The 26,817-nt window shown below is 39.8% G+C and overlaps 1 protein-coding gene across 4 annotated transcripts in view; it reads left to right on the top strand.

Moving 5' to 3' along the window:
• The window catches only part of CCDC141 (coiled-coil domain containing 141), a 144,514-nt gene that overhangs the window by 80,396 nt on the left and 37,301 nt on the right, over nt 1-26,817 (top strand). For all 4 annotated transcript variants that reach the window (XR_014173901.1, XM_081936510.1, XM_081936509.1 and 1 more), the window contains 10 exons: nt 1,520-1,692; nt 4,808-4,949; nt 13,647-13,766; nt 14,877-15,068; nt 16,337-16,510; nt 17,396-17,575; nt 18,865-18,990; nt 19,564-19,752; nt 20,343-20,522; nt 22,417-22,566. Coding sequence is in view for 3 of the 4 variants with exons in the window: in XM_081936510.1 (XP_081792636.1) it covers nt 1,520-1,692; nt 4,808-4,949; nt 13,647-13,766; nt 14,877-15,068; nt 16,337-16,510; nt 17,396-17,575; nt 18,865-18,990; nt 19,564-19,752; nt 20,343-20,522; nt 22,417-22,566 (1,626 nt within the window). In the remaining variant the exon portion in view is untranslated. The remainder of the gene's footprint in view (nt 1-1,519; nt 1,693-4,807; nt 4,950-13,646; nt 13,767-14,876; nt 15,069-16,336; nt 16,511-17,395; nt 17,576-18,864; nt 18,991-19,563; nt 19,753-20,342; nt 20,523-22,416; nt 22,567-26,817) is intronic.

Raw genomic sequence — 26,817 nt, 5'->3', positions numbered from 1 at the left:
CTGGAAAGTTTTGGAATCTAAGAAAAAAGACATTCTCTCAAATTCCACCTTTATCATATGGTTTTCAAATTCTACATTCCCCTTCTGGATTACCTTAACCTCTTCCCTCAGCCCAGGCACGCCCTCCTCCAGCACCCCTATTCTCTGTTTATTTTGTGTTGTTTGTTGTTGCGTTTCTCTGAGCTGATCATTTAGGTCTGCCAGTTGTTTTTCAGTTTATTCTGTCCCTTTAAGAGAGTTTGAAACATTTGCTCAACTGATAGTTCCTTTGAGCTTTCTTCAGTCGCTTTAGGTTGTAAAAATGAAGCCAATGGTGTCTTTTGGGTAATCGGGCTGGACGTAGATGATGTTGGGGCCGAAAAATTGATAGATTGTTGATATTTTCTCTAAGAGTCTTTTCTTACTGCTGTCTAAACTTCACTTTTCATGTTTATGGCATGAAGTGTCCAATTTGAAAAAGAGAATAAAATTATATCAAAGCTGAAATTAGATTATAAAGATCATTTGCACATATTGCAGCAATTAAAATAACCACACATGTAGAGCTCTTACATGCCACGAAGAATTGATTTTATAATATAAGAAAAGCAGAATGGATTAAAACTAATAATATGCATCTGTGAACAGGGGACTTGTGATCTGATAGAATTTTTCCACTAGTTGAATGTGGGATAAGATTGTTTTTCCCAGATCTGCTGTTAATGGCAGGGAGAATAATCTGGAATAATAAAGAAAAGGTGGCATGGAGACTTCAGAAAAAGGGGGAATTTAAAAAATCTTGTAGCAGTTTTTTTTTTTTGGTCAATATTCACATTAATATCATACATGTTGGTTTGGCCCAGCAACCAAACAAGACAGATACAGACTTCAATGGATAGTTAGGACTGCAGAAAAAACAATTGCAATGAGCCTGTCTTTAACCAAGGACCTGTATACTGCACGAGTCAGAAAGAGGGCTGAGAAAATATCTATATCCTTCCACATTCTGGATGTAAACTGTTTCAACTCCTCCCCTAAGGTTGCTGCTATAGGACATTGCATGCCAAAACACAGAGACAGTTTTTCCCCCTTGTGCCATCACTCTGCTAAATACCTAACTACTACATTACGTTTTATGCCTAAGGATATTTAACCATTTAGTATGGATATATTACTATTATCCTTCTCATCTTTTCTATTACCTTCTCCTATTGGTATCTTATGATTATGTCGTTTGTATATACACCGAGAACTTATGCAACGGAAACAAATTCCTTGTGTGTCCCATCACACTTGGCCAATATTCTATTCTATTCTATTCCATTCCATTCTATTCTACAATGTTAACCAAATAAGGATGCAACCAAATAAGAATGCACTATATACTCTTTCTATAATGTCATAGAGAGGAAAAATAGTCTTTCAAAACTTTCAAAACAGTTGTTTGAATGTTTTTCAAACAATCGTCTTAATCATGGTAGTTGGCAATCACCATGCTTCTTGTAACCTTTTCAAACTGTTTTTTTTTTAAATTTGACAGGCATATGATATACTTGAAAATGTGGAGGCTTCCCTTAAGCTTTTTGAATCTAAAGTTTTCAGCTTGCCCATTTCGGCAATAAAACATGAGGAACTACAAAAAGAAATTAAAAATGGATCAGACAATGCTCTTCAGAAGGGACAAGCTTTACTTAGCAAACAAGATGCCCACAGGTAAGTATAATATATAACTGGAGAGCTGCACATACTTTATTTATTTATTTATTTTCAATATTTCTAGACCGCCCCCTCTCCCCGAAGGGACTCGGGGCGGTGTACAGGTGTGTCATTAAAAAGAATACAAAAGACGAATATCCCATACCCTTAAAAACGAATTAAACCTCATACAACTGTACAAAAATTAAAAATTAAAAATGAAATTAAAAACAACTAAAAGTATACCCCTAGAAAATTTTAAAGAATGCAGGCTTGAGGAACTAAAATTGGGAATTAGGAATTAGGCCAGGCCGGCTAGATTGAACAGGTGGGTCTTTAGTTTCTTACGGAAGGAGCGGAGGTCGGTGATAGTCCTGATATCTGGGGGGAGGTCATTCCAAAGGGTCGGGCCCATCACAGAGAAGGCCCTACTCCTGGGCGTCGCCCGCTGGCATTGCCTAGTGGACGGCACCCGGAGGAGTCCCTCTCTGTGAGAGCGAATCGGCCGAAGGGATGTATGGGGCAGGATACGATCCCGCAAATAACTAGGTGTGTAAATGTATAGGTGTGAGAATCCCTATTGGGAAATTATGTTTCTTCCAATGGTTAAATAGTGTTGAAATGAAGTCTCAAAATACAGAAATTCAAATCTGGGCTTCTAAGTTCATAAATAGGGTCATTTTTATGGAAAGAGTTCCCTATTGTGTTCAATTTGGGTGTAGTCTTCTTGCTTAGGTTGGGGTTTCTCACTTCGTTCAGAGTGCCTAGAGTTGCCTCTAGACCCATGATGGCAAACCTATGGCACGTGTGTCACAGATGGCATGTGGAGCCATCTTTTCGGGCACGCGAGCTGTCACCAAGGTTAGCTCCATTACGCATGCGCACACGCCTCCCGCCGGCTAGCTGATTTTTGAGTCTCTGCTGAGGGATGCACGTGCATGCATGGGGTTGGGGGTTCTAGAACATGCATGCACAGGGGTGGGGGAGATGCGCCCCCTGCATCCTGTTTTTGGTCCCAGGAGGCTTCAGAGAGGCCTGCTAGTATCAAAACAGGGGTCGTGCGTGCATGTGCAAGGTTGGTGGGAGAATGCGGGGGAGGGTCACACATGCATGAGGGGGGACTGCGGGTGGGCATTGCATTATGGGTGTCGGCACGCGCATGCTATCGCGCACACACTTTCGGCACCCAAGGCAAAAAAGGTTCTCTATCACTGCTCTAGACACTTTACTTTTCTTCTAGTATGTAATTGCCCTCATCCAAATCAAATCAAACCTTTATTGTTGAAGCACAACATGTGTACAATGAAATTGAATGAGCCTCCCTTGGTGCTGCCCCCGTCCCGTCCCGTCCCATACAAAAAAATCCATTTATGATACTAGGATTCCAAGTGATTCTACAGACTTTTGTTGGGCGTCTCTCCGAGGCCATCCAGCTGATTTCTTTTCTAGATTTTCTCAATGGTGAAGACTCCAAGCCTTGTTATGATCAGTAAAAGTAGTACCTTCATTTCTGTGTTATAAACATTGTTAAGACAAGCAATATGTGAGCCAGCATAAATGACTGTAAATTGTTATATAACATGGATGCTGCTATAAATAAGAATAAACAAACAAACAAGCAAACACGATATAAGCAAAAGCAGTGACATCTATATGTGAGCATCTATGGCTAACCTGCAAGCCAATTTCTGCTTGCCCACTTAAGCTTAGAAGGAGCAGAACTCAGGAGGACAAAGAAGGAAAACTTTGATCTTGTTCATCTTCCAGTATCATTAGAGTAAATAGAAATTGTCCTGATAGAAAATAGGATTGTTTTAAATAGGTCCTACATCGGTACAATGGAAATAAAGGAACAGCTGGTTTTCAATGACATTTAGTTAAGGTACTTATGGTTATTCTGTTCTGTATTAAGGAAAGAAAATTCTGCCCATTACCAGTTCAGAATATTTCCACCAATCATCATTAAGGGGGTGGCGGGGGGAGGAAGAGTGATATTTTTCTGTTCAGCTTTCGCAACTATACTTTTGTTCTGAACAGGGGCTTTCAGAGCTAATAAAGTTCCAACTGAGAATGCAATTCTTTTTTAGGCCCTCAAATGATTTTCATGGTCACTATTAATATTTTAATGGAGTTTGTGTTGCTATTTAATTTCACAATGCTTTGCCAGAGAAAATTTCTATTATAAATTAACTGAAGGCAACAATTTGTTCCTTAAGCGCAATTTTCTTATCCTAATTGTATGTGATAAGCAGTTTGAAGAGAACTATCTCGCGTTTGTTTTTGCATTATTATAAATCAGCACCCTGGAGCTCAAACATTTAGTGTGTTTGTTGGTTCTTTGCCACATGACTGTGTACTAATTTTTGTTTAAAATAACATTTTTAGACTATGTACTAGTCTTAAAACTCACAGGGAGAATATTCATCGTGAATTGTCTGTAAAAAAAAGTAAACTCTTTACAGCTAAAATTTGGATCTGAAATAGAAGCAGTTATCTATTTTTTTAAACTGCATTTTAACTTAGCTTCTAATTTTGATAAAACCATCTAAATGGTGTACTATATTAAAATATGATACTTAATGTTTTCAGAGTGTTTGGCAATGCTAATTATGTAGGTAGTCCTTGAGTTATAAGTGGTCAATAGGGACTGTTCAAAGTTATAATGGAGCCCTCAAAACAACCTAATTTTAAAGTTACGTGACTGTACCCGCCTGATTACATGACACCATTTTGGGCACTTGGCAACAAGCTCAACTCTACAGCCCAATGGTGGGGTCTACATTTTTTTACTACCTGTTCTGTGGGTGTAGCTTGGTGGATATGGCATGCCTTGGTGGGTGTGGCAGGGGAAGGATACTGCAAAATCCCCATTCCCTCCCCACTCCTGGGCGAACGTTACTACAAAATCCTTATAGATATAACTTGAGGTCCACCTATGGTAAAAATGGGAAATAAGAACTGGAATAAAACAGTATATCTTAAGCTCTCTTGCTTTCATTATTACTGGGCTTTTTGAAAATAGAGCAACTATAGAGTAAACAATTATGATATAAAGCATTAGAATACATACCATAGATAGCATAACACTTTTACTTACCAGCCAGCATTAACCATGATTTTATTGCATTTCCAGTTCTTGGATGATTGGGATTCAGGAAAGAATGGACTACATTGAGAAAAAAGTAGATCAGTTGATCAAACAGTTTCCTGATCATGGAGAATTTACCTCAAACAAGGAACACCTAGCCACTTCCTTAGAAGATTACTTAAAGAAGGTATATCTCCATGATATATGTATAGCAATAATATATTACAAAATACTAAAATGATGTATTCAAAGATGTGTATAAACTTATTTCAAGTTCTCAATAAACCTACACATACATAATTTTAATTCTTTTTCCATCACAAGCATACACGCAATGGAAAGGCTTACAGCAGTGTAGGAAAGTGGGTTGGAAATATTCACTGCCTTGAATTACCAGTAAAAAAGAATAAATTTCCATGATTTCATCTCCTGAGGTTGGACAAGTCAAATTTACCCTTCCTTACCTCTTCAGGGCTGATTCTTCTTTTCAGTATTGGCAAATCTCAAAAGGAGCAGCTGTACTTCAAAAGGGAGGGAAGAGAATTGGACAGGGTTAAAGGAGGAAAGCTTTCCCCTCCCTCAATATGCAATGGTTTTATTTTTTCCCCATACCTGGTAGTATGATAAGAAAGCTACTCTTCATCATCTCTATTCACGACTGGCAAAATACTGCTTTTGTCAGAGAAATAAAATTTGTCAATTATACTTTAAGCACCAAAGAACCTGATATTAGTAGAGCCATTAAAAACAGTTTTAAGTTAAACATATCAGAATGAGCTCTGCCATTGGCTGCAAGCCATTACCAACAGAGAACAAAGACATTGTATTCTGCTTTTCTTGACCAATGATCTCAAATAGAATGTCTTAAAAATTGCTCCCAGAGCATACAGTAGGGAGGCGTTTACTTAATTGATAGCACTAAGACCACTCAGTCTGGAGCTAAGCAGATCTGGGTATTTTATGCCCCCCGGAGCCACATCTGGACCTTTGGCTGTCCCGGTGTGGCCCATGTGAGGTCAATCGGAAATTAGAAATCAAATGTAAATAAATGTGCCGCAGGGTGCAGGAGAGGAAGCCGAGTAAAGTGCAGTTCAGCACAGTCACCATGTGCTCCTTCGGTCAATTGGCAGCCATGAGAGGGCAAGGAGAGAAACTCCTTTTTGTGCCTGTGCACTGCTCGTCTTTTGGCTGGAGCACAACCTGAGGAGTTGAGGTGACAGAGTTTGACGACATCAAATCAGGTAACATTGGTTCAGCCGTCCACAACAATCCCAGTTTCTCATGCCTCCCCTTGGGAAAATTAATTGCCTTGCCTTGAAGTTTTCTTTAATTAATCTCACAAAATAAAATTTGATGATCAAATGAACTCGCTAGCACTTGTTAGCACACGTTTTTGAAATAAGCAATAGAAAAGGATTAAGAACTATTAAGTTTAAAAAAAGTGGCCTGGTTTAAGAAAAAGAGACATAGGTCAAATTAGACTATGCCAATGCACTTATTTACATATTTCCATGTTTTTAGGGGGTTCTGGGAAGGGGGGGGGGACAACCATGCCGGGAGGGAAGCCAGCGCCAGACAAACAGGTGAGTCCAGGAAGGAAGTGAGCGGGGTGAGGGGGGAGAGGGAACAAGTTATTCCAGCAGAGGGTTGTTTTATTACAACGGTCGCGGGGAGGGGGGGATGCGAGGACAAGAAAAGATCGCAAGGTCGGTTGGGAGACCGTGGCTGCTGGCTACGCCCGGTCGTTTGTACCAACCCCCGCAGCCTAGGTGGTCAGGAACTACAGAGCCAGGGCCTGAGGCTGATGCTCTGCAATGCAAGGTCCGTGACCAACAAGGCCCCCCTCATTAATGAGTTGATCTCAGAGGGGGAGCTGGACCTTGCAGGGATAACGGAGACCTGGTTGGGTCACGAGGGTGGCTTACCCCTCGTGGAAATGTGCCTACCGGGTTTCCGTGCATTCCATCAGCCTCGGGCCCTGGGTAAGGGTGGTGGGGTGGCGGTAGTTATACGGGACTGTCTAGAGCCGAGGGAGTTCACTGTTCCTCAGATACCCGGGTGTGAGTCGCTAGGTATGAAATGGGGCCCAGGGAGGCAGTGGGGTCTGCTGATTGTATACTTGGCTCCTCGCTATACGTCAGTGGCCCTGCCCGAGCTCCTCGAACTGGTCTCGGAGACGGCGGTTGAGATACCCAAACTTTTGGTTATGGGGGATTTCAACCTGCCGTCGACGGGAGCAGCGTCTGAGGTGGCTCGGGAGTTCATGGCTTCCATGACAGCCATGGGCCTGACCCAATTAATTCAGGGCCCCACACACGAAGGCGGCCACACACTGGACCTTGTCTTTGTATCTGAGCAGTGGACGAGTGATCTGGGAATAGGGGATTTAGATATTACTCCCCTGTCATGGTCAGATCACTCATGTCTCCGGCTGGACTTCCCTGGCGCTACCCTCCACCGCGAGGAGGCGGAGCCAGTTTGCTCAAGCTGGTACCGCCCCAAGCACTTGATGGAACCGGATAGGTTCCAGACGGAGCTTGGGCCACTACCTGTAGCCCTGACCCGCGCTCGGTCGGAGGACCTAGTCGACGCCTGGAATAGGGCGACGGCGGGGGCCTTGGACCGGGTTGCGCCTTTGCGACCTCTCCTACGGCAGCGACCCACCCGGGCTCCCTGGTACACCGAGGAGCTAAGGGTGATGAAGCGCCATAGGAGACGTCTAGAGAGCAGGTAGAGGTCCTCACGCTCCGAGTCTGACCGAACACAGGTAAGAGCCTATTTACGGACCTACCTTGTGGCATTGAGAGCGGCCAAATGTAGACATTGTGCCGCTCTCATTGCGTCTGCGGATAACCGCCCTGCCGCCCTGTTTAGGGTGACCCGCTCTCTCCTGTCGCAGGAGACGCGGGGGGCACCCTTGCAGGGAAGAGCAGAGGAGTTTGGGGAATATCTGCAGGACAAAGTCACTCAGATCCGGAGCGGATGGGCCCCCCCCCAGTGGACCGGATGAGCCTTGTGAGTCCACTCTGGGAGGAGTTTGACTCTGTTGCCCCCGAGGATTTAGACGGGTTGCGTAGACGGCTGCGACCCACCACATGTTCAATGGACCCGTGTCCCTCCTGGTTGGTACTGGCATCCTGGGAGGTGACGCGAGGCTGGCTTCTGGGCCTGCTGAACGCCTCATTGAGTGAGGGTTCCTTACCGACTGCCTTGAAAGAGGCGGTGGTGAGGCCCCTACTCAAGAGGCCTTCACTTGACCCAACGGAGCTAGCTAATTATCGTCCAGTCTCCAACCTCCCCTTTTTAGCGAAGGTTGTTGAGAATGTGGTGGCGCAGCAATTTCCACGTCGCCTTGATGAATCCGTATATCTAGACCCACGCCAGTCCGGCTTCCGACCCGGGCACAGCACAGAGACAGCCTTGGTCGAGTTGGTTGATGATCTCTGGAGGGCCAGAGATAGAGGTTGTTCCTCTATCCTGGTCCTATTAGACCTCTCAGCGGCTTTTGATACCATCGACCATGGTATCCTATTGTGCCGGCTGGAGGGGATGGGAGTAGGGGGCACCGTTCTGCGGTGGTTCTGCTCCTACCTCTCTGGCCGAATGCAATGTGTGTTGACTGGGGGGCAGAGGTCGACCCCGAGGCCACTCTCTTGTGGGGTGCCGCAGGGGTCGGTCCTCTCGCCCCTTTTGTTCAACGCATATGTGAAGCCACTGGGTGAGATCATCCGTGGTTTTGGGGTTGAGTACCATCTGTACGCTGACGATACTCAGTTGTACATCTCAACCCCAAGCCACCCCAACGAGGCTGTCGAAGTGATGTCCCAGTGTTTGGAAGCCGTCGGGGTCTGGATGGGGGACAACAGACTCAAACTCAACCCCTCCAAGACCGAGTGGCTGTGGCTACCGGCACCTCGGTTCAGCCAGCTGATTCCATCACTGGCCATAGGGGGCGAACAATTGCCCCCTGTGGAACGGGCGCGCAATTTGGGCGTCCTCCTAGATGCCCGGCTGTCAATGGATGATCATGTGGCAGCCGTGGCAAGTGGGGCATTCCACCAGGTTCGCCTGGTGCGCCAATTGCGCCCCCTTCTGGACCGGGATGCCCTACGCACGGTCACTCATGCACTGGTGACGTCTCGCCTGGACTACTGTAACGCTCTCTACATGGGGCTTCCCTTGGGACGCGCCCGAAGACTGCAGCTAGTCCAGAACGCAGCCGCGCTGGTAGTCATGGGGAGTACTAGGTACTCCCACATAACACCTCTCCTGCGCGAGCTGCACTGGCTGCCTGTAGTCTTTCGGGTGCGTTTCAAGGTTCTGATTACCATCTTTAAAGCGCTCCATGGCATAGGGCCTAGCTACCTGAGGGATCGCATCCTCCCACACACATCCCTGCGGCCAATTCGCTCTCACAGGGAGGGGTTTCTCCTGGTGCCGTCCACTAGGCAATGCCAACGGGCGACACTGAGGAGTAGGGCCTTCTCTGTGATGGGCCCAACCCTCTGGAATGACCTCCCCCCCGACATTAGAACCACTACTGACCTCCGCTCCTTCCGACAGAAATTGAAGACACACCTGTTCCGACTGGCTGGTCTGGCATAATTTATAACGTCTACCTCCTGGCATACACATTTTTTACTGGTTTTTAGAGGGATTGTCTCTTTTAAATTTAATTTTATATGATATTGGGATTTTAAATTTTGTATATTCTGATTTATTTACTTAGCTGTACAGTTTTGCATATCTTTTTATCCTCCTCTCATATACGTATATATGTATCTATTTATTATAATTTTAATTTGTTGTATTTTGATACGGACTGTACACCGCCCCGAGTCCCTTTCGGGAGAGGGGGCGGTCTATAAGCGCTAAGAAATAAATAAATAAATAAAATAAATTTCTACCCTTACTTACACTTTTGTCCTTATGCAACATCCGTATACTGTTCCTACTTTGCCTTTGGTTCTTTACGTCGGTCACTCATTTTCAGTAACTCGTGAATTCCATCAGGTCATGATTTTCTAGATTTTTTTCCATTTCCCCTTGACCTTCACATTGTTTGTTTTGCAACTGTATCCTCGTTCATTCTACATGACCTACCCTTCTTGTACTTTGTTCATGCTGATCACTTACTTTTGTACTCAGTTCACATTCTCTTTATCTTTCATCATAAATGTTCAATCATGCTTTCAGATTTAAATTAATTCATTTGCCATGTACTTGTGCAAGCAGATTTATCTACATATCTAGACTATGCATTTAAAATGGGTACTGATAGGCACATACCTGTCAAACCGAAGCATTCTCATTTATCCTAAATGTTCCACTCACCTTTTCTTTGCTCTCTTGTCTTATCAATTCATGTCATCTAGTAGATTTTTTGTTGTTGACTGTATTAATTTGGAATATTATAGTATTTTCCCCGAAATAACTCATAAAGGATTTTTCAATTATCACTATTCACTAGAGCATACTATCCAACTATCACTAATGTTCATACATTCATATGCATTCACAACAATCTAGATGACAGAAATTAATACTTTCTGACCTTTACTTGAATCTGTTTCATTCTATGTAACATTTCTTTTCTGCATGCATTCGTCAATACCACTCCACAAGATCAAAACATTTTCATTTTAATATGATACATCCTTATTCATTTTCCTTAGCTCTACAGATGTACATCATAACTACTTTACTTCCTGTTATTCCATTTCTTAGTTCTTCAGTCTTCCATACATCCCCCTCTTTGAGGGGGATGGATAGTTCAAAAATGTGAAATATGTATAAAAATAATAAAAAATACAATATAGTTGTGAATTGATCCATATTTATAGATTAGATTACCAGTTTCAGTGTCAGCTCATTCAGCGTTCCCTGCCAATTGCCAATATGCCACAAATGCAACTGAATGCAATTTTGCCACAATCCTGCTCACATTACTCTATGCAAGCTGGAATTTGTAATCTGGAGACTGCTTTGCAAATCAGTTTACAGTTAATTGCATTCTATCAACTGGAAGAGGAATATGCAATTGACTTGCTCACACTCAACACACTCAGCACACAAACACACAAACACACATATATGTTGTATTTGTGCTGATAAATAAATAAAGGGAGACTAGTATAGATCTATTTCAAGCTATTTAGCTCTCATCAGCTAGCCATACCCTTACTGGGATTTGAAATAGATCTATACTAGTCTCCCTTTATTTATTTATCAGCACAAATACAACATATGTGTGTGTGTGTGCTGAGTGTGTGCTGAGTGTGTTGAGTGTGAGCAAGTCAAGCAACATTAAAAATAAAAATATGATTTTCTGCCTGGATGGTCTTCTGTAATGAGCCGAAGGACAGAAAGGGGGAGTACTGACCTTCCTCCCATATTTGGGTATACCAGGGGTTGTAACACACACATGTGTGTGTACATGTGTGTATATATATACCAGGGGTTGTAACACAAATACATACATACATACATACATACATACATACGTGTGTGTGTGTGTGTGTATGTATGTATGTATGCATGCGTATGTATGTGTGTGTATGTACATGTGTATATATATATGTATGCATGTATGTATATGTATGTATGTATGTGTATGTGTATGTGTATGTGTATATGTATATGTATATGTATATGTATATGTATATGTATATGTATATGTATATGTATATGTATATGTATATGTATATGTATATGTATATGTATATGTATATATGCTGGTCTTGTTGTATATGTATATGTATATGTATATGTATATGTATATGTATATATGCTGGTCTTGTTGTATTCAGGTCTTTTCCCATGTAAGATTGAGATTGTCTTGCCAACGTTTCAGCGAGGTCTCACTCGCCATCTTCAGGCTGGGTTTTGGGCTTAAAGTGTGATCGGAGCTGCTGTCTTTCTATAAATCTTGGTGTGTGTGTGTGGAGTGCTGGCTTTGTTTCAGTAAGTGGAATGATTGGTTGTGTGGTTGTATCATATGTGTGTGTGTATATATATATATATATATGTGTGTGTGTGTGTTGTATTTGTGCTGATAAATAAATAAAGGGAGACTAGTATAGATCTATACTAGTCTCCCTTTATTTATTTATCAGCACAAATACAACACAAACATAGCAAAGGCAACATTAAAAATAAAAATATAGTTTTCTGCCTGGATGGTCTTCAGTAATGAGCCGAAGGACAGAAGGGGGGAGTAGTGAACTTCCTCCCATATTTGGGCATACCAGGGGTTCTAACACAAATACACACACAAACACACACGTATGTATGTATGTATGTATGTATGTATGTATGTATGTATGTATGTATGTATCATATATATATATGCAGGTCTTGTATCATATATATATGCAGGTCTTGGTGTATTTGGGTCTTTTCCCATGTAAGATTGAGAGTATCTTGGTGGTGTTTCGACGAGGTCCCACTTGCCATTTTCAGGCTGGTGCCTTTGGCTTCGTGCTTGTGCAAGCAAAGCCTGATCGGAGCTGCTGTCTTTCTATTAATATTGGTGGGGGTGTGTGGAGTGCTGGCTTTTTTGCTGTAAGCAGATTGGTTGGCTGTGTTGTTACATCTTGATTAGTTGATGGAGTTGGTGTATGCAGATTAGTCGGCTGTTTCATAACATCCTGTGTGGCTGAGGTACTAGCTGTGTGCCCATTAGTCTTTTGTGTTGTATTTTCCTGGGTAATAGGCTGTGTGATGACATCCTGAGCTCTAGTTTAGTGATATCCTGAGTCCTGTGCTGCAACATCCTGAGAGTTTGGCTGCATTGTAACATCCTGAGCCTTTGCATTGTAACCTCCTGAGTTCTGTGATGTAATGTCCTGAGCAGATGGCTGTGATGTAGCATCCCAGGCTTTGGTTTGGCTCCGAGTTTGCGGTCTGGCCAAGTGTTCATGGCATGTGTCAGTTTGCTTTGTATGCGGGTGGTGAAGCAGTTGGTGATGCCGCCGTGGTTTGGCTTCTGGATGGTGGTTGCATTTCGTCTATGGGATGGGTCTATATATTTATAGAAAGACGGCAGCTCCGATCACGCTTTGCTCACACAAGCACAAGGCAGAAGGCACCAACCTGAAGATGGCGAGTGGGACCTTGTCAAAACATCGCCAAGATACTCTCAATCTTACATGGGAAAAGACCCGAATACGCCAAGACCTGCATACCTGTACCTGTGAAAATCTACAAAAACATGTGTGCGTGTGTGTGTGTATAATATATATAATTTGTGTTTATGTATGTGTATGTGTGTATATGTGTATGTATGTATGTATATATCATATCTGAAATCATAATACTACAGAATTTTAAATGAATTTTATATAAAAAAAGAAGGCAGCTTTCCAAAAAAATGAGCCATTCTAGAATATTACCGTGTTTCCCCAAAAATAAGACAGGGTCTTATTTTTTTATGACCCCTGAAATAAGCACTTGGTTTTATTTTTGGGGAAGTCTTATTATTTTTGAGGTGCAGGAGGCGGCAAGCATGGTCACCTCATGGCTGCTGATGTGTTGCAATATTTTCAGGGAGGGCTTATTTTGGGGGGAGGGCTTATTTTAGCGCATGCGCTCAAAACCCCAATTGTGCTTATTATCCCAGGAGATCTTATTTTCGGGGAAACAGGGTACTCACCTTTATAATTGTATAAATTGCTTCTTCTTAACTAATAATATAGCAAATATTATAATCAGAATACTAATTAGGAAAACTTAAGGAAAAAGATACCACACTCATAAGACTATATTATTTTAAAAGATATTGAGGGAATTGTGTTCTTGAAAGCTGTCTCACTTTACAACTCCCTACTGTTGAAATACTTCCACGTGGTTTTCAGCTGTTGTTAATATCTGTTTAAATATAAAGGCATCAAGAAAGATTCAAAACATTGGTCCAGTACTCTCGGCTGCAGTAAATCCTGGATCATCTGCTCCTGAATCAGAAGAAGTCCTGAAAAAATATTTAGAGCTGGCGAATCAAACCAAGGTCAGGTCTGATGCATTTATTTTAATGTCATTGTTTTAAATGATGAAATCATATGTTCATACTGTGGGACTTTCTTACAATTTTTCAAAAGCTGTTATTTCAGTACTACCACTGCGCTTTTATTTAGGTTGATTTTAAACTTATTACACCATAAAATAATAATAAGCACACTTTGCTTTAAAAAAAAACATTTTAATGCATTTCTCTAAATTTTGCTATATATTATATGTGTATACATATAAAACTAAAGAAAATCCTACTATTCAGCATGGAATTTTTTTCTCTGCATAAAATCAGCAAGCGTCAAGGATGTTTGCAGAAGGAGATGGAGGGAGTCAAGGCCATAGCCACATGATTGAAGTTCTCCCCATTTTTAGGTATGTTACACATGCAATAAATGGATGAGAAATAAGGCTTCAATTATATGCTCATGGCCATCGTCTTGATTTCTTTTTTTTTTTTTTTACTCCTGCCTTCGTCTCCATGGACACTTCTGGAAACAGTCCTTCATAGAGCCTTCATATACTAATTATCACTCTTGGTCCTGTACCCCCAAATGATACTAAAAGATCTTCCAACCTTTTTATAGGATCATAAAAGGGCTTTGTGGGCTTTTCAAACTGTTGGCCAGTGCTCAATAAATAGCTTATCAGAAGGTCACAATTTCTATTCTTTTTTTTTAATTGATCAATCTTGCATGGCAAAGTTGGAGCAAGATAAAAAAATCATGCCAGACTTTGCTCCTCACTTTTTCTGGTGCAACCAGCTTTGCTCTCACTTCCTTTGTGTGAACCCATGGCAGGCAGTTGCACATTTTCTGAATCCCCATGATCCATAAATTAGCAGTTAATTATTAAAGATAAGCATTATTTTTGCATAACTCTTGCCACAACTGAATCATTGAGTTGAATTCATCAGCTGAAGCCTGAGAATTCTTTTGAGGGGAGGAAAAGATAATTTTGGCTTCAGTGTGGAAACCATAGCGGGATATACCGACAAACCTTCAATAATATAATGTAATACTCATATGTATTTGATAACTAATAAATGAGGAAGTTGTTTAATTTTCAAAATGTTAATGAACTTATTTTTCTCTGTTATACATTGCAGGAGATGGCCAATGAAGTAGAATTGGCTGTAAGGATTTGTAAGGAAATGGGAGAATTAGAAACCACTGAAATAGCAGTTTTTTCAAACAAAACTAAGCTTTTAAATGAAGAACTGGCAACATTGAACAGAAATCTTTCCTTAAAACTCAAAATCCTGAAGCCATATGTAGCCTTCTTAAAGTCTTCAGATGAGGTACTTAAACATATTTTGTGTGTGTGTGTGGGGGGAAATATGATTGGAAAGATACCTACCGTACATTTGTTGACATCTTTAAATATAATGGAATAATGTTCAGAATAATGTTGCACCCTTCCCCGCTTGGTATTGATATGTATCAAATTTGATAGCAAAGACTGAGTGAGAAAACTGTAGATACTTCCATGTTACTTTGACATAAAGAAATGACTTGCAATCTGCTGGCTGAAGCAGTGAATTGATCATTATTTTTTGTGGTGGCCGTTGCAGTGCTCACTGGCATGGGAGAAAGTGGTCTCCTACAAAGCTTGTGGAAGCCCATTCATGGATAAAAAATATACGTTGGAAGAATGTTGTAGCATATTTTAGTTCCTCTTCATTAGATAGAATTAGATTAAATATTGAATTAAAGATAAAGGGCAATTTAAAATAAAGGTGAAATTGCTCAAGTGATGTAGCACAGGGGTCCCCAACCCCTGATCTGCTGGCATTTGGAACCAGGCTATGGAAGTGGTGCGTGAGTGTGTGCATGAAGCTTCATTTGCGAAAGCAGTGCGCGCATCCATGGAAAACCATCCCGTCTCTCCCCCACTGCCACTGCTGTCCCTTCCACTGGTCTACTGAGACAGAAAGCTTGGAGGCCACTGATCAAGCATATAACTTCCTCCTAATTCCCTTCTCAGAAAGGGCAACACTATATAAGAGCATTCAGTGTCAAACTATGGTCCCAAATAATTATCTCATAATTATTTGGAAACATCATCCAGCGCATTACTCACTTAGCAAAAGTCCCGAAAGTGTGCCTTTGCTAATACCTCCTTACAGGAAAGGAACTTGTGACTTTTTAGATGTTGCTGGATTTCTGTGCTTATTACAACCAGACAGTACGGACAATTGTTAGGATGCTGAAAGTGATAAAACTACAGCAGACGATTGCAGGTTTTCATTCCCTGCTTTTACAGTGCCAGAGCAAACGGTGAAGTGCTCGTATTTATCAAGAGTAAGAGACCATCTAAAACCTCTTAAAGAAACAGAATAAATTTAGTAAGGTATCCTTTCAGGTTTTCTAATTTTATTTGCAATATATTTTAAAAAAACATTTTTTTTAAAAAAATTACTAAGTTCTTGCCTTAGCTTTTTTGAAGTCTTATTTACTGCAGGGAAGAACTTCAAGGATTCTGTAGGTGCACTTCAATAGCCTAGAGAATGTCCATCATAAATGTTCAGAAGAGAATAGCCGGGTTGATTCATGTCTATCCCTTTAGGTTGGAAATGATGCCCAGAAGCTGAAAGAATTCTATATAAGCGAGCCCGCAGAAGACATTGAAGCTAAACATGAGGCCTTGCTGCAATCAGCTGATGCCCAGTGGCATTTGGTTTTGAAGAAGATTCTTTCCACTCAAGATATGGGTCAAGACTTTTTAAATTTAGTAAAGATGGTGAGGCAATTTCTGATGATTTATAGATAGCAAAGTTTATTCCCCCACATTCTTTCTGAACTAATCCTGTATGTTTGGGAAAAGCCACAGTGAGTTTAATTAGATATACCTTCTAAGGAAAAGCTAAGCAAGTCATTTAGGGTATATATAGAAATACATACCAACTCCATCTAGAGTGCGATCATGATATACATAGTTCCATGAGTCAAATCTTCTCTCAAGCATCCGGTTTAACATTTGGATGGACACCAATGGAAGGTTTGGACTTTTTTTCTTTTATTCCCAAATAATGTGCTGATTTTAAGAACCAAAGGACCGGAGAGGAAGTGTTAAAGCCTCATTATTTCTGCATGGTGGTTTTTAAAAATGATGTAATTCCTTTTCAGTAAAGAGAAAAAGGGAATCAGATGCATGATGCATATTATGTACATTTAGTCAGTGCTGGGATTCAATTTTTTTACTACCGGTTCTGGGTGTGGCTTGGTGGGTTCATATGACTGAGCGGGCGTGGCCAACCTGGCATAACTTGTGGCAAGATGAGGCGGCACCTTGTTGTGAGTGACATCAAATTGACCACGCCCACTCAGCTGCATGGCCCAACCAAGCTATGTCTCCAGAACCGGCAGGAAAGGCAGCTCCTGCGGCCTGCCCTTTATGGTCCCCCCTCCCCCCGCGTCCAAGTACCTTAAAAGGAACACCACAGTCCAGCTGCCTTCAGAGCAATTCCGCTGCGACGCCATCCCTCTGGTGAAGCACTTCTAGGAAAATGTATAGAATTGCATGTGGTGGGGCTGAGAGAAATCTTGATGCCATCATAAAGATGCCAAAAATAGTTTGCTTTCTGTCCCTGTCAGAAATTTTTTTTACAAATTCTGTCTGGAACAGGTGAATAACAATCTAATAACGAATGTGGAAAATGTTGTTCAAGTAACGGAACATACTCTTGATATTTTGAACAAAGAAAAAGAAGAATTAACTGAGCTTTGGGCAAAATGGAAACTTAGCATGAATCAAGTGCAATCGATCAAGCAACAATGTGGAAAGTTTAATGAGCAATTTAAAAGTGTAAGTGAAATCTACATAATATTTATCCCTAACTCTGTTTGGTAAAATGGAATTGCCACTTGTTTTAATTTTGTTTTGGGCAGATCATAACACCACGTCTTAAGAAATTGGTACTTCTGCACTATATTCAAGAGATTTGAAAGCATAATAGCTGAACCGTCTAGACATTTTTGCTAACAGTAGTGCATTTTTCAAAATGAAGAATTTCCTCTAGCAATTTTACGGAAACATGAAATGCCAGCACGAAATCCTTCCTGGAGTGTACATGCAAAGAAAACATGTAGTGTGATAATCAAAGTACAAAGAATGTCCCAAACGCCAAGAGGTGATCACAAGGGGTCAAAGAGTCAACCACATAATCAAAGCTCTGCTCTTTGTTATGTCCATCAGAATGCATTTTGATAGCACAGTTCAGACACCCTTGCATCAGGGGTGGGTTGCTGCCAGTTTTACTACCGGTTCGCAACCCATGTGCAATGCGCATGCGCAGAACAATTTACAGTGAACGGTGCACGTACAGTCACTTAAATTCAAAATGACGGCAGCCCAGCAGCAGCGAGGGAACCAGTTTGGGAGCATGGCAGGTCTGTATCACTGCCGGTTCTGCTACCCAGGCCTGAATTCCACTATTGGTTCGGCTGAACTGGGCCGAACTGGGAGCAACCCACCTCTGCCTTGCATATATCTTTATATCAAAAAATAAAAGGCCTTGTTGGTGGCATCTAATACTCAATCATTTCTCCTATAATTTCTAAATTTCTCTGGAATTTTGCAACAAAGTTTGATTCCTTACATTTTATTTGTTGGTGTATTTAAGATAGCTTTGCAAACGAGTTCTCTTGAGTTAACAAATCTTATTCTAGCCTAAGTTTTTGTAAGATAGTTCAATAAAAGGGTTTTTAAAATGTCGGGAAATACAGTATTGTCAGATGAAAAGTAGATTCAGGAGCTGAGAAAGATTAAAACAGCATCTTTTTCTCCTTTAGCTCTTGATGCTAATTTCAGTTCCATTTTGGATTTGGCTAGTAGCATTTAGCTGAAACCTTGTGTTTAAAGAAGATATGAATTATTTATTGACAGTAATTCATATCTTATGGTCCACTCTAGTCCTCAAAAATACAATATAAAGGATATATGAATAGGCATTAATCTAACATACTTTATAGCATTTTTACTATACAATATGCAAGCTTAACATTCCTTTTTTTCCCCTTCAAACTGGTCTCTTCTTATTTAAAAAAACAAATTCTGAAATATGCATTTACAAATTGTTTTCTGGTGCATTACAGACAACACAACGCTTAGTCATTCTTCAAGAGGGACTCAGATCTACTCTGGCACTTGATCTTGGAAGTAATCTTTCGGTACTTATGGAATTACAAAATAAGTTTAATGAAATGAAGCCACAGTTTCAGGTAAGAACGTCAGCTGAGAGTGTTGAAAAACTGTGTTCTATTTGTTTCTGTAGATAGTGAGAAATATGCCTTTTACATCTTTATAAACCCTAAGGCCGTGATGGTGGACCTATGGCACATGTGCCAGAAGTGGCACACAGTGCCCTCTCTGTTGGCACACGAGCCATTGCCCCAGTTCAGCACATGCACAGGTGCCTCGCGCCGGTCAGCTGGTCTTTGGGTCTCTGCTGCACATGCAGGGGGTGTCGTGCATTGCATTTTGGAGGTTTGGGCATGGGCACACTTGCACACGCGTGCATGCTTTGGACACTCTGACTGAAAAAGGTTAGCCATCATTGTCCTAAGGTAATTCAAACATGCCACGCTGAACGAAAAGACATATATTTGAAACCATATTTGGCAGGATGTGCAGCAAAATTTAGGAAGACATTCAGACTGAAATTAGTGCGTTCACTTTTTTCAGAACAAGGGGAAAGTAACAGTTCAAACAAAATGAACAGAGATTTGCTTGGCTTAAATGTAAATGTGCTTTCCTTTGAGGTTTTAATATTTTTATTGTACCTAATTCATTAGCAACTCAATGCTGAGGTGGAATACACATTAAAATTATCAGAGCAGCTGGGCTTGAAAGGAGCTCCTGACGTGGAAAAATCTGAGAAAATAAGTGAGCTCATTCATCTCCATAAGGAGATAAAGGAAATGATGGCAAAATACGATGAAGTTTTCAACAAGACAGTCAAATTCCACAAAGTCAGAGAGGAGGTAAGTGTGGTTGTCTTTATGTTCATGAACCCCTTGATTTCACTGTCCCATTCATCCAGTAGTGGGATTCCGCCAGTTTGCACCTATTTGGGAGAACCGGTTGTTGGAAGAAATCTCATTTTTGTTTTTTTCCACTTTACAGGGCTAATCTTATAAGGAAGGCAGGAAGGAAACATTCTGGGGTTGTTTCTAGCCTAATCTTTATTGCCCTGCTTACAGAAACTGCCTCTCCAGTTAACCCTTTTTACATTGTAACATTAAGGCGACGTGCCCTTTGACGTGACATTGAGTTGGCCATGCCTACCCAGTCACATGACCACCGAGCCCTGCCTGGTCATTAGAGCAGAGAACTGGTTGTTAAATTATTTGAATCCCACCACTGCATTCATCCAGGTGTTTTTTCCTTTTACTGGGCTCTAAATACCATTTTAAAAGAAGCAGTTGTTAGGCAATAACTATGCTAAAGTCTTCGGGTGGCCAAATTCTGGATTTAGAGTCAAAATTGTTTTGAACAACCTGAATGTTCTGTGAAAGTAAAATTAAAAGATGCAAGGCTAGACGTTAATGAAATATATCTATAATTTTCCCAGCTTGAAGGTCTCATAAGATCGGGAGGACTGGAGATCCTACAAATGAAAGATGTGCCAAGTGACACTTCCCATGCTAAGATCCATCTGACTAATGCTCAGGAGAAGCATGTACATATCAGGCACCTGTATAAACTGGCACTTTCGCTTGGAATGGATATACTCTCAACCGTAAAACATCCTGTAAGTAAATACTAGAGCAAGTCTAGAATGGGGAAAATCAGCATTTTCACTTGGAGGAGATATACTCTCCACAGTAATACATGCTGTAAGTAAATATCAGAGCAAATCCAAAATGGGGGAAAGGGAGCAATTATCCAGGACAAGCTACTTTCTTTCTTACATCAGTCGTGGACTATGAATTTACAACAGTGCCAGAAGTACAACTGAACCTTTTGCCATCACAATTTTTTCCCACATTGTGGGAGTATATTGAGTGACTACTAGTATTATTGTCTTCTTTATGTATCACTTAACTGTATGTAACTTTAATTGACACAAATGATAACTGACTATAGTGAATACTGTTAATTAGAACTCAGCTTAGTGAAGAAGAAGTTAGTATTGATAAAGGGGTTCACAGATTGAGGTGATACCTATCAGTCTTTTATTAGTTCTGGGTAGATTTGTATCCCCCCCCCCTCCTTAAGCAGAGTGTACATAGTTTTGAGTAAAGGTTAAAGACAAAGCTTTCTTTTGTAATGTGAAGTATCTTTGATTAGTTTTAGCTTAGTCCATCAATTGCAACCTCTTTTAGGGCAATTCCACACTACAACTTAAAGGGCTTGTCTCTCCTGATATTCTAAGCCAACTTCAGAAATCCTGGTCTGAATTGCAATGGGTTGTCAGTATACAATCCAGATTGAGATTGGTCTGAAACCAGCCTTGACTACAGTCATTGCTAGACCCGATTGATGGTTCCCACCATCTCTTGCAGGAAAGGCAAACCTTACTGCCTGGCTCCAATATGGACCAGTGAATGTCATTTCCTGTTAGGGCTGTTCCTTTCTCACTAGTCACCATGACTTTGCTTTCCCAAACGTTTGCCAATATGTGCACCTTCATTCTCCCTTTCCACATTATCTCCTTTGACATCAATACAGACCCTTTACTCCCCCCCCTTTTTCCCTCCTTATAAGAACAATAAAATTATTGCTACAATAATGAAAGCAGTAGGAAAAAATTATCATTATTCTTTGATGTTGTTCTGATATTCCTCTGTAGATCCATGGAAGGATTGATAGTTCAGCTTCATAGAAATAAAGTAGTAACTTACCTAGTATACTACTTAAGGGTGTTGAAATAAATTAAGGTAAGGGAAACGCTGTAGTACTATGGGCAGTGCTGATTGAGAAACATTGTATCAAAATATCTCATGGACTTCCTACTTTGCCCCATCTATTCTCGTCCACTCCTTAAAACTTTTGATCAAATATCTTCATTCTGACAATGGAGGTAGATTCTTTCACAATAGGAACATAGTGTTTGCCATTGTTCTCACCAGAGATATTCTGACACAAAGCAACTCATTCTTCCCAACTTTATATAATTAATTGGATTTATTTGCTTTTTGAGCTTGACTGGTGACTGCTTATGTTGTATTTTATTGATCTGCTGTTGGCTTATTTTATGTTTTCCTTCTGATTATTGCTGCTTCTGCATTGATTGTTCTTCCAATTTTGGGGAGATTGTCCCCCAAAAGTAGTTTCTTACCCTGTAAAAGATGAATAGATAAAATAAATCTACTTGATTGAAAAGAGTTTCAGAGTCATTTATCTGAATGCGCCTTAACCACTAATTCAGCTCTGTTCATCTGCATTACAAGAAACAGCACATTCTGTGAAATAAGTAGATTTTTTCTATGGTTTAACCCAAGCTTTATATCTTGCATATACTAAGTTGACAGGTATAGAACTCAAATTTATATTTCCATATCTTGGAAATATTAAGACTTAGAATTAGAGTACCATGCTCTTGAAAAACAATACTTTTCACCACACAATATTTTTCATTATTACTGTCACTGTTTATAGACAATGGCTTGTTGTTTCTGCATAATTTATATATTTCGTTTCAGAATTCCTTTAATGTTTCTGTAAAGAACTTACAGCAACAACTGGATACCATGGAGTCTGACAGCATTAAGTGGGACTCCAAAGCTGAAAAGTATGAGGAAGAGCTAACGTATGTCCTCCATTTCTGCATGACAAGGGACGAGATACATGAGGTGTGGTGAAAAGAAATCATTAAATAACTGCAACTGTTGCGTCCTTTGTCTTCTTGTTTTACTCTTCACTAATGTCATTGCATTCCATTTTGTTTAAGCTTTTTTAAGGAAACACTAATTCACAAACCGTTGTAGAGATATTGGTGCCTCTCTAATTAAAGCCTTTGCTAGCGACTGAATTACTGGAGATTGAAAAGCAGAACGCACAGCTTCACTTGAGTCAATCTCAGTATGTAAAATAGATTAGCTATAGACTGTAGATTGGATTGCTACAGTTGTTTTTCTTCACTCGTGTTTAAAATGTCCTCTGCGTCTAATAAAGCACAACGGTGCAAACTAAATGTGCCTTTTCAAAAACTGAATTCATCACAAGCAGGAGCAGTTTTTCCCTTCCTGTGACCTGAAGTCCGTGTGAGGTCTGGAATGCATGTCAGAGGAAGGAATGGAATTAGAATTCTTATTGTGCAAATTGACTGTTGCTAGTGCAGTTTTGTGCTCTACCAGTCAGGGTATTCTAAAATAAACATTTTCTTTAATCTGAAATTTATGTCTTTCATAGTAGCTATGTTCAGAAGCACTCAAAATCACGATCCACACCCCACCCATAAATTTGAAATAATACATTCTGGTGTCTTGTTCTTATTTGAGTCAGTGACAATAGGATTAAAATGATGATTGATGGGAACTCATCTGATATCCCTCAGCTCCTCTGTGCAACATAAATATAGCTATTACTTCCTGTCAAATAGAGTTTAATGCACAGATAGCTCCCCCAGCATATTTAAATGGCTTGTCATTTCTTAATATGGTGAATTCTTAATCTTAAGAATTATTGAAGGATTTTAAAATTATTAATATATGGTGGCTGAAACCCATAAAAGTGGTTTGGGCACTCTTGTTTTCTTTCCTATTAGAAAAATCCAATGGAGTATCATAAAATACTTCAAAATGTTCTCTTGATTTTAAAATGGTTTCTCGTGATTCATGGTGAGCTATTATCTAAGAAATACCTATGTAAAGTCACATTGATGTATGGAATTTGTTTCTGATTGTCTGGATATTCTATATACAGTCTTTGAAACGTGCTTGTGAATCACCATACGATGAGCAAAGCTCTTTACTTTTAGGAGAAAAGAAAATCAATCTTAAATCTATGCAGACGCATTTATGTATCTTCAAACTGTCTTAATTGTGTCCTCAACTGGCATCCTTGTTGATACGCTAGCGATTACGTCGTGTTGATCAGCTTTTTTGTACTTAGCCTGATGATTTGTACTCAGTAAGACAAAAAGCAAGGATTTTTATCATTCACTTTCCTGTTAATGCCACTTTCCTTGATGAACATGATTGCTTGGGAGTGCTCTGTGAGCTGGGCTCATTTGGAATGTATTGTTTTGATTAGCAAATGTCACCTTAGCACAAGTTCCCCCAGACTCCAAAAGAGTCTCCAACTAGTAACTTCACTCAATGTACAGTTTGAAAGCATTTTTGGTAATCACACTTACTTTTCATAGCTTTGATATTTAATCCTGTACAGTTCAGAAAAGCCAACAAACTTCTCGGGTAATTACTATAGAAAGAAATTTATTTATGGATTGCTGTTTAGCTCCAGTGAAGTGTACAATTAAAAATAAACTGACATTTGATGAGATTTAGATAGTGCTTTCCTATTGCATAAATAGCAAGTACAGCATGAAAAGCAGTGACATTATGTTGGCATGATAGTAATGTAATGCTTTTAAAGGCTAGAGGGCCCTATGCTAAGCGTAAACTAAATAGAAGTCCATTTAAGTTAGCTTAATATCATTTAAAATTATGTTTGGATAGTTTGCTGAAGGCAGTTCATCAACATTTATTTGATAATTATGTAATAGTATTCAATTGGATTGGATTATTTTGAAGACCCAGATTATTTTAGAAGCACAGAGCAAATCTGCTGATTAGCTCAGTTCAGTTTCATCTGTTTTCAAATGGAAAATATGTTTTAAATGGGGAAAATATGAAACACATTATCTTCAAAGTACTACTCAGATAAAACAAACCAATTTCCCCCTTCATTTTTGCCCAGTGAAAGCAATGGTTGACTAGGTCCTCCAAGGTCAACTTATTCTTCGGAGTAACACACTGTGTGGCAGATGAGGTAATTTATTACTTCCTTGTGAGTGAGTGGGCAGAGATTCATATTTGTAGGTGGCCCAGCATTTAAATGTTGGAGTGTATTGATTATACTAGATTTTAAAACTAATTTGTTGTCCAAAACACATCAACCAACCTAACTTTTAAATATGGTTCACATATCCAAAACAACCCTTAAATCTGTTTTTAAACTGAGTTGACAATGAGTAGTAAGGACTGAATGGATTTTTCCATTTTAAAAAGAATGAAACTGGACTGAAATGAATTTGACTTATTCTATGTTTTTAAAAGGAAGATAATAAAATAATCCAATTTTGGTGTAATGATGCCGTGTTTCCCCGAAAATATGACCTGTCCTGAAACTAAAGCCTTGCCATATTTTTCACGTGGGAAAAATATAAGCCCACCCCCCAAAATAACCCCCCTGGACAACCCCCCCTCCGGCCAGGCAGAGCACCGCTCACCAACATAGCGGTATCCTGAAGGCGCCAAGGGGGAGAAAGGCGCTCACATTGCTTTGCGCCTTCAGGATACCGCTAGGTTGGGGAGTGGCGTTCTGCTTGGCCGGAGGGGGGAGTTGCCGGATCTATCTATCTATCTATCTATCTATCTATCTATCTATCTATCTATCTATCATCTATCTATCTATCTATCTATCTATCTATCTATCTATCTATCTATCTATCTATCTATCTATCTATTTACCTACCTAACTACCTAACTACCTATCATCCAACCATAACATATGTATTTGTTTAGTAGTTTGTTCTATAGTACTCCTAATGTAAACCAATTTTGTCTAATCAGTATTAAGGCATAATGTAAGAAGTCCAATGCTGTGGATTGATATTTGTCACTGTTTTGCATTTAGAAGGAGAAAAGTAAGACATCCCTTTCTGAAACAATAAATTTCTATTTTATGCACTTTCTATCAAAACAGAAAAAAGAAATCTTTTTAAAATCTTTAAAATCTTTAATAAGTACACTGACAACCTGTTAAAAGGATTTTTTCCCCTTTGCTGATTTGTGGTTCTATATAAGGATTTCCTGTCCTCAACCAAAGAATCATGATTTCACATTTTAAATAGAAAAAAATATTTGCCAAATGGAAAATGAATTTCTGGCTGGTTCTGGTGTCTATAAGAGAAATTTGCATCTACAGTAGTTCAGCTGATGATAAATGGATTGTGGTTATTATATATTCTCACATAAATCGAGAACCTTACTTTAAAGTAAAATACATTTTACACTTGAAAATGAATGGCAATGCTCAAACAAGTCTCACATATGTACTCCCTGTAAAGAATCTTTATTCTGGAACAAAGTAGAAAGAACATACATCAAGCATTTATTAAGAATGCTTTTTCAGGCAATCAGTCAATTTTATCTACAATTATTACTTATATTCCCTAAAGTTAATGGAGAAACCCAATTGTTGCTGTCTTCCAAAAGTTAAATTGTTCATATACCCATTAAGCAGTTAATAAATCTGGAATTCTATTTTTTTTTACTATGATTATTATACTCATAATAACAACTGCAATATTTACAACAGAACTAAGACAGAAATATCAAATCTGGTACAATTTAAGTACTTCCTACCATTTCATATGATTTACATTTATAAGATCACAGATGGGAGCACAGTATATATAGTAAAACGATACAGGATATATAGGAAAAGGAAAGAAGAAATTACATAAAAATATAATGCTATAGCAAACCGCTCAAGAATATTTGAACAATGATCTTCTATGAGAAAATAAATTATTTGAATGTTGACAGAACAGACTTACGGTTGCCAGTTGGATATAAATTTGTAATTCCAATGTTGCAGAATAGTTATTAGAATATGAAGAGCCCCATATATGGGGAATGTAACAGAAGAACCTTTGCATCCAGTGAGTGCCAAACCAAAATCCAGAAATGTAACATCCAAGCCCGTTTTTCCCTCTCAGGCAGACAATGTTAAGCAAGGATATAGAAAGACTGCAGAGAACATACATATACGAGTTTGCATCTCTGTTATGGGGAGGTGAATTTGGAGCATCTGACAGCTGCTATTGTATTGCTGTCTGGTTCCCAAAATTCTCTCTGGCCTAAAATGGGGATTGA

Source organism: Natrix helvetica (genome assembly GCF_964273705.1).
Source record: "Natrix helvetica genome assembly, chromosome: 1".
NCBI classification, from domain to species: Eukaryota; Metazoa; Chordata; class Lepidosauria; order Squamata; family Natricidae; genus Natrix; species Natrix helvetica.
The sequence above is the reverse complement of the archived record's forward strand: the minus strand, read 5'-3'. Positions and strand labels throughout refer to the sequence as shown.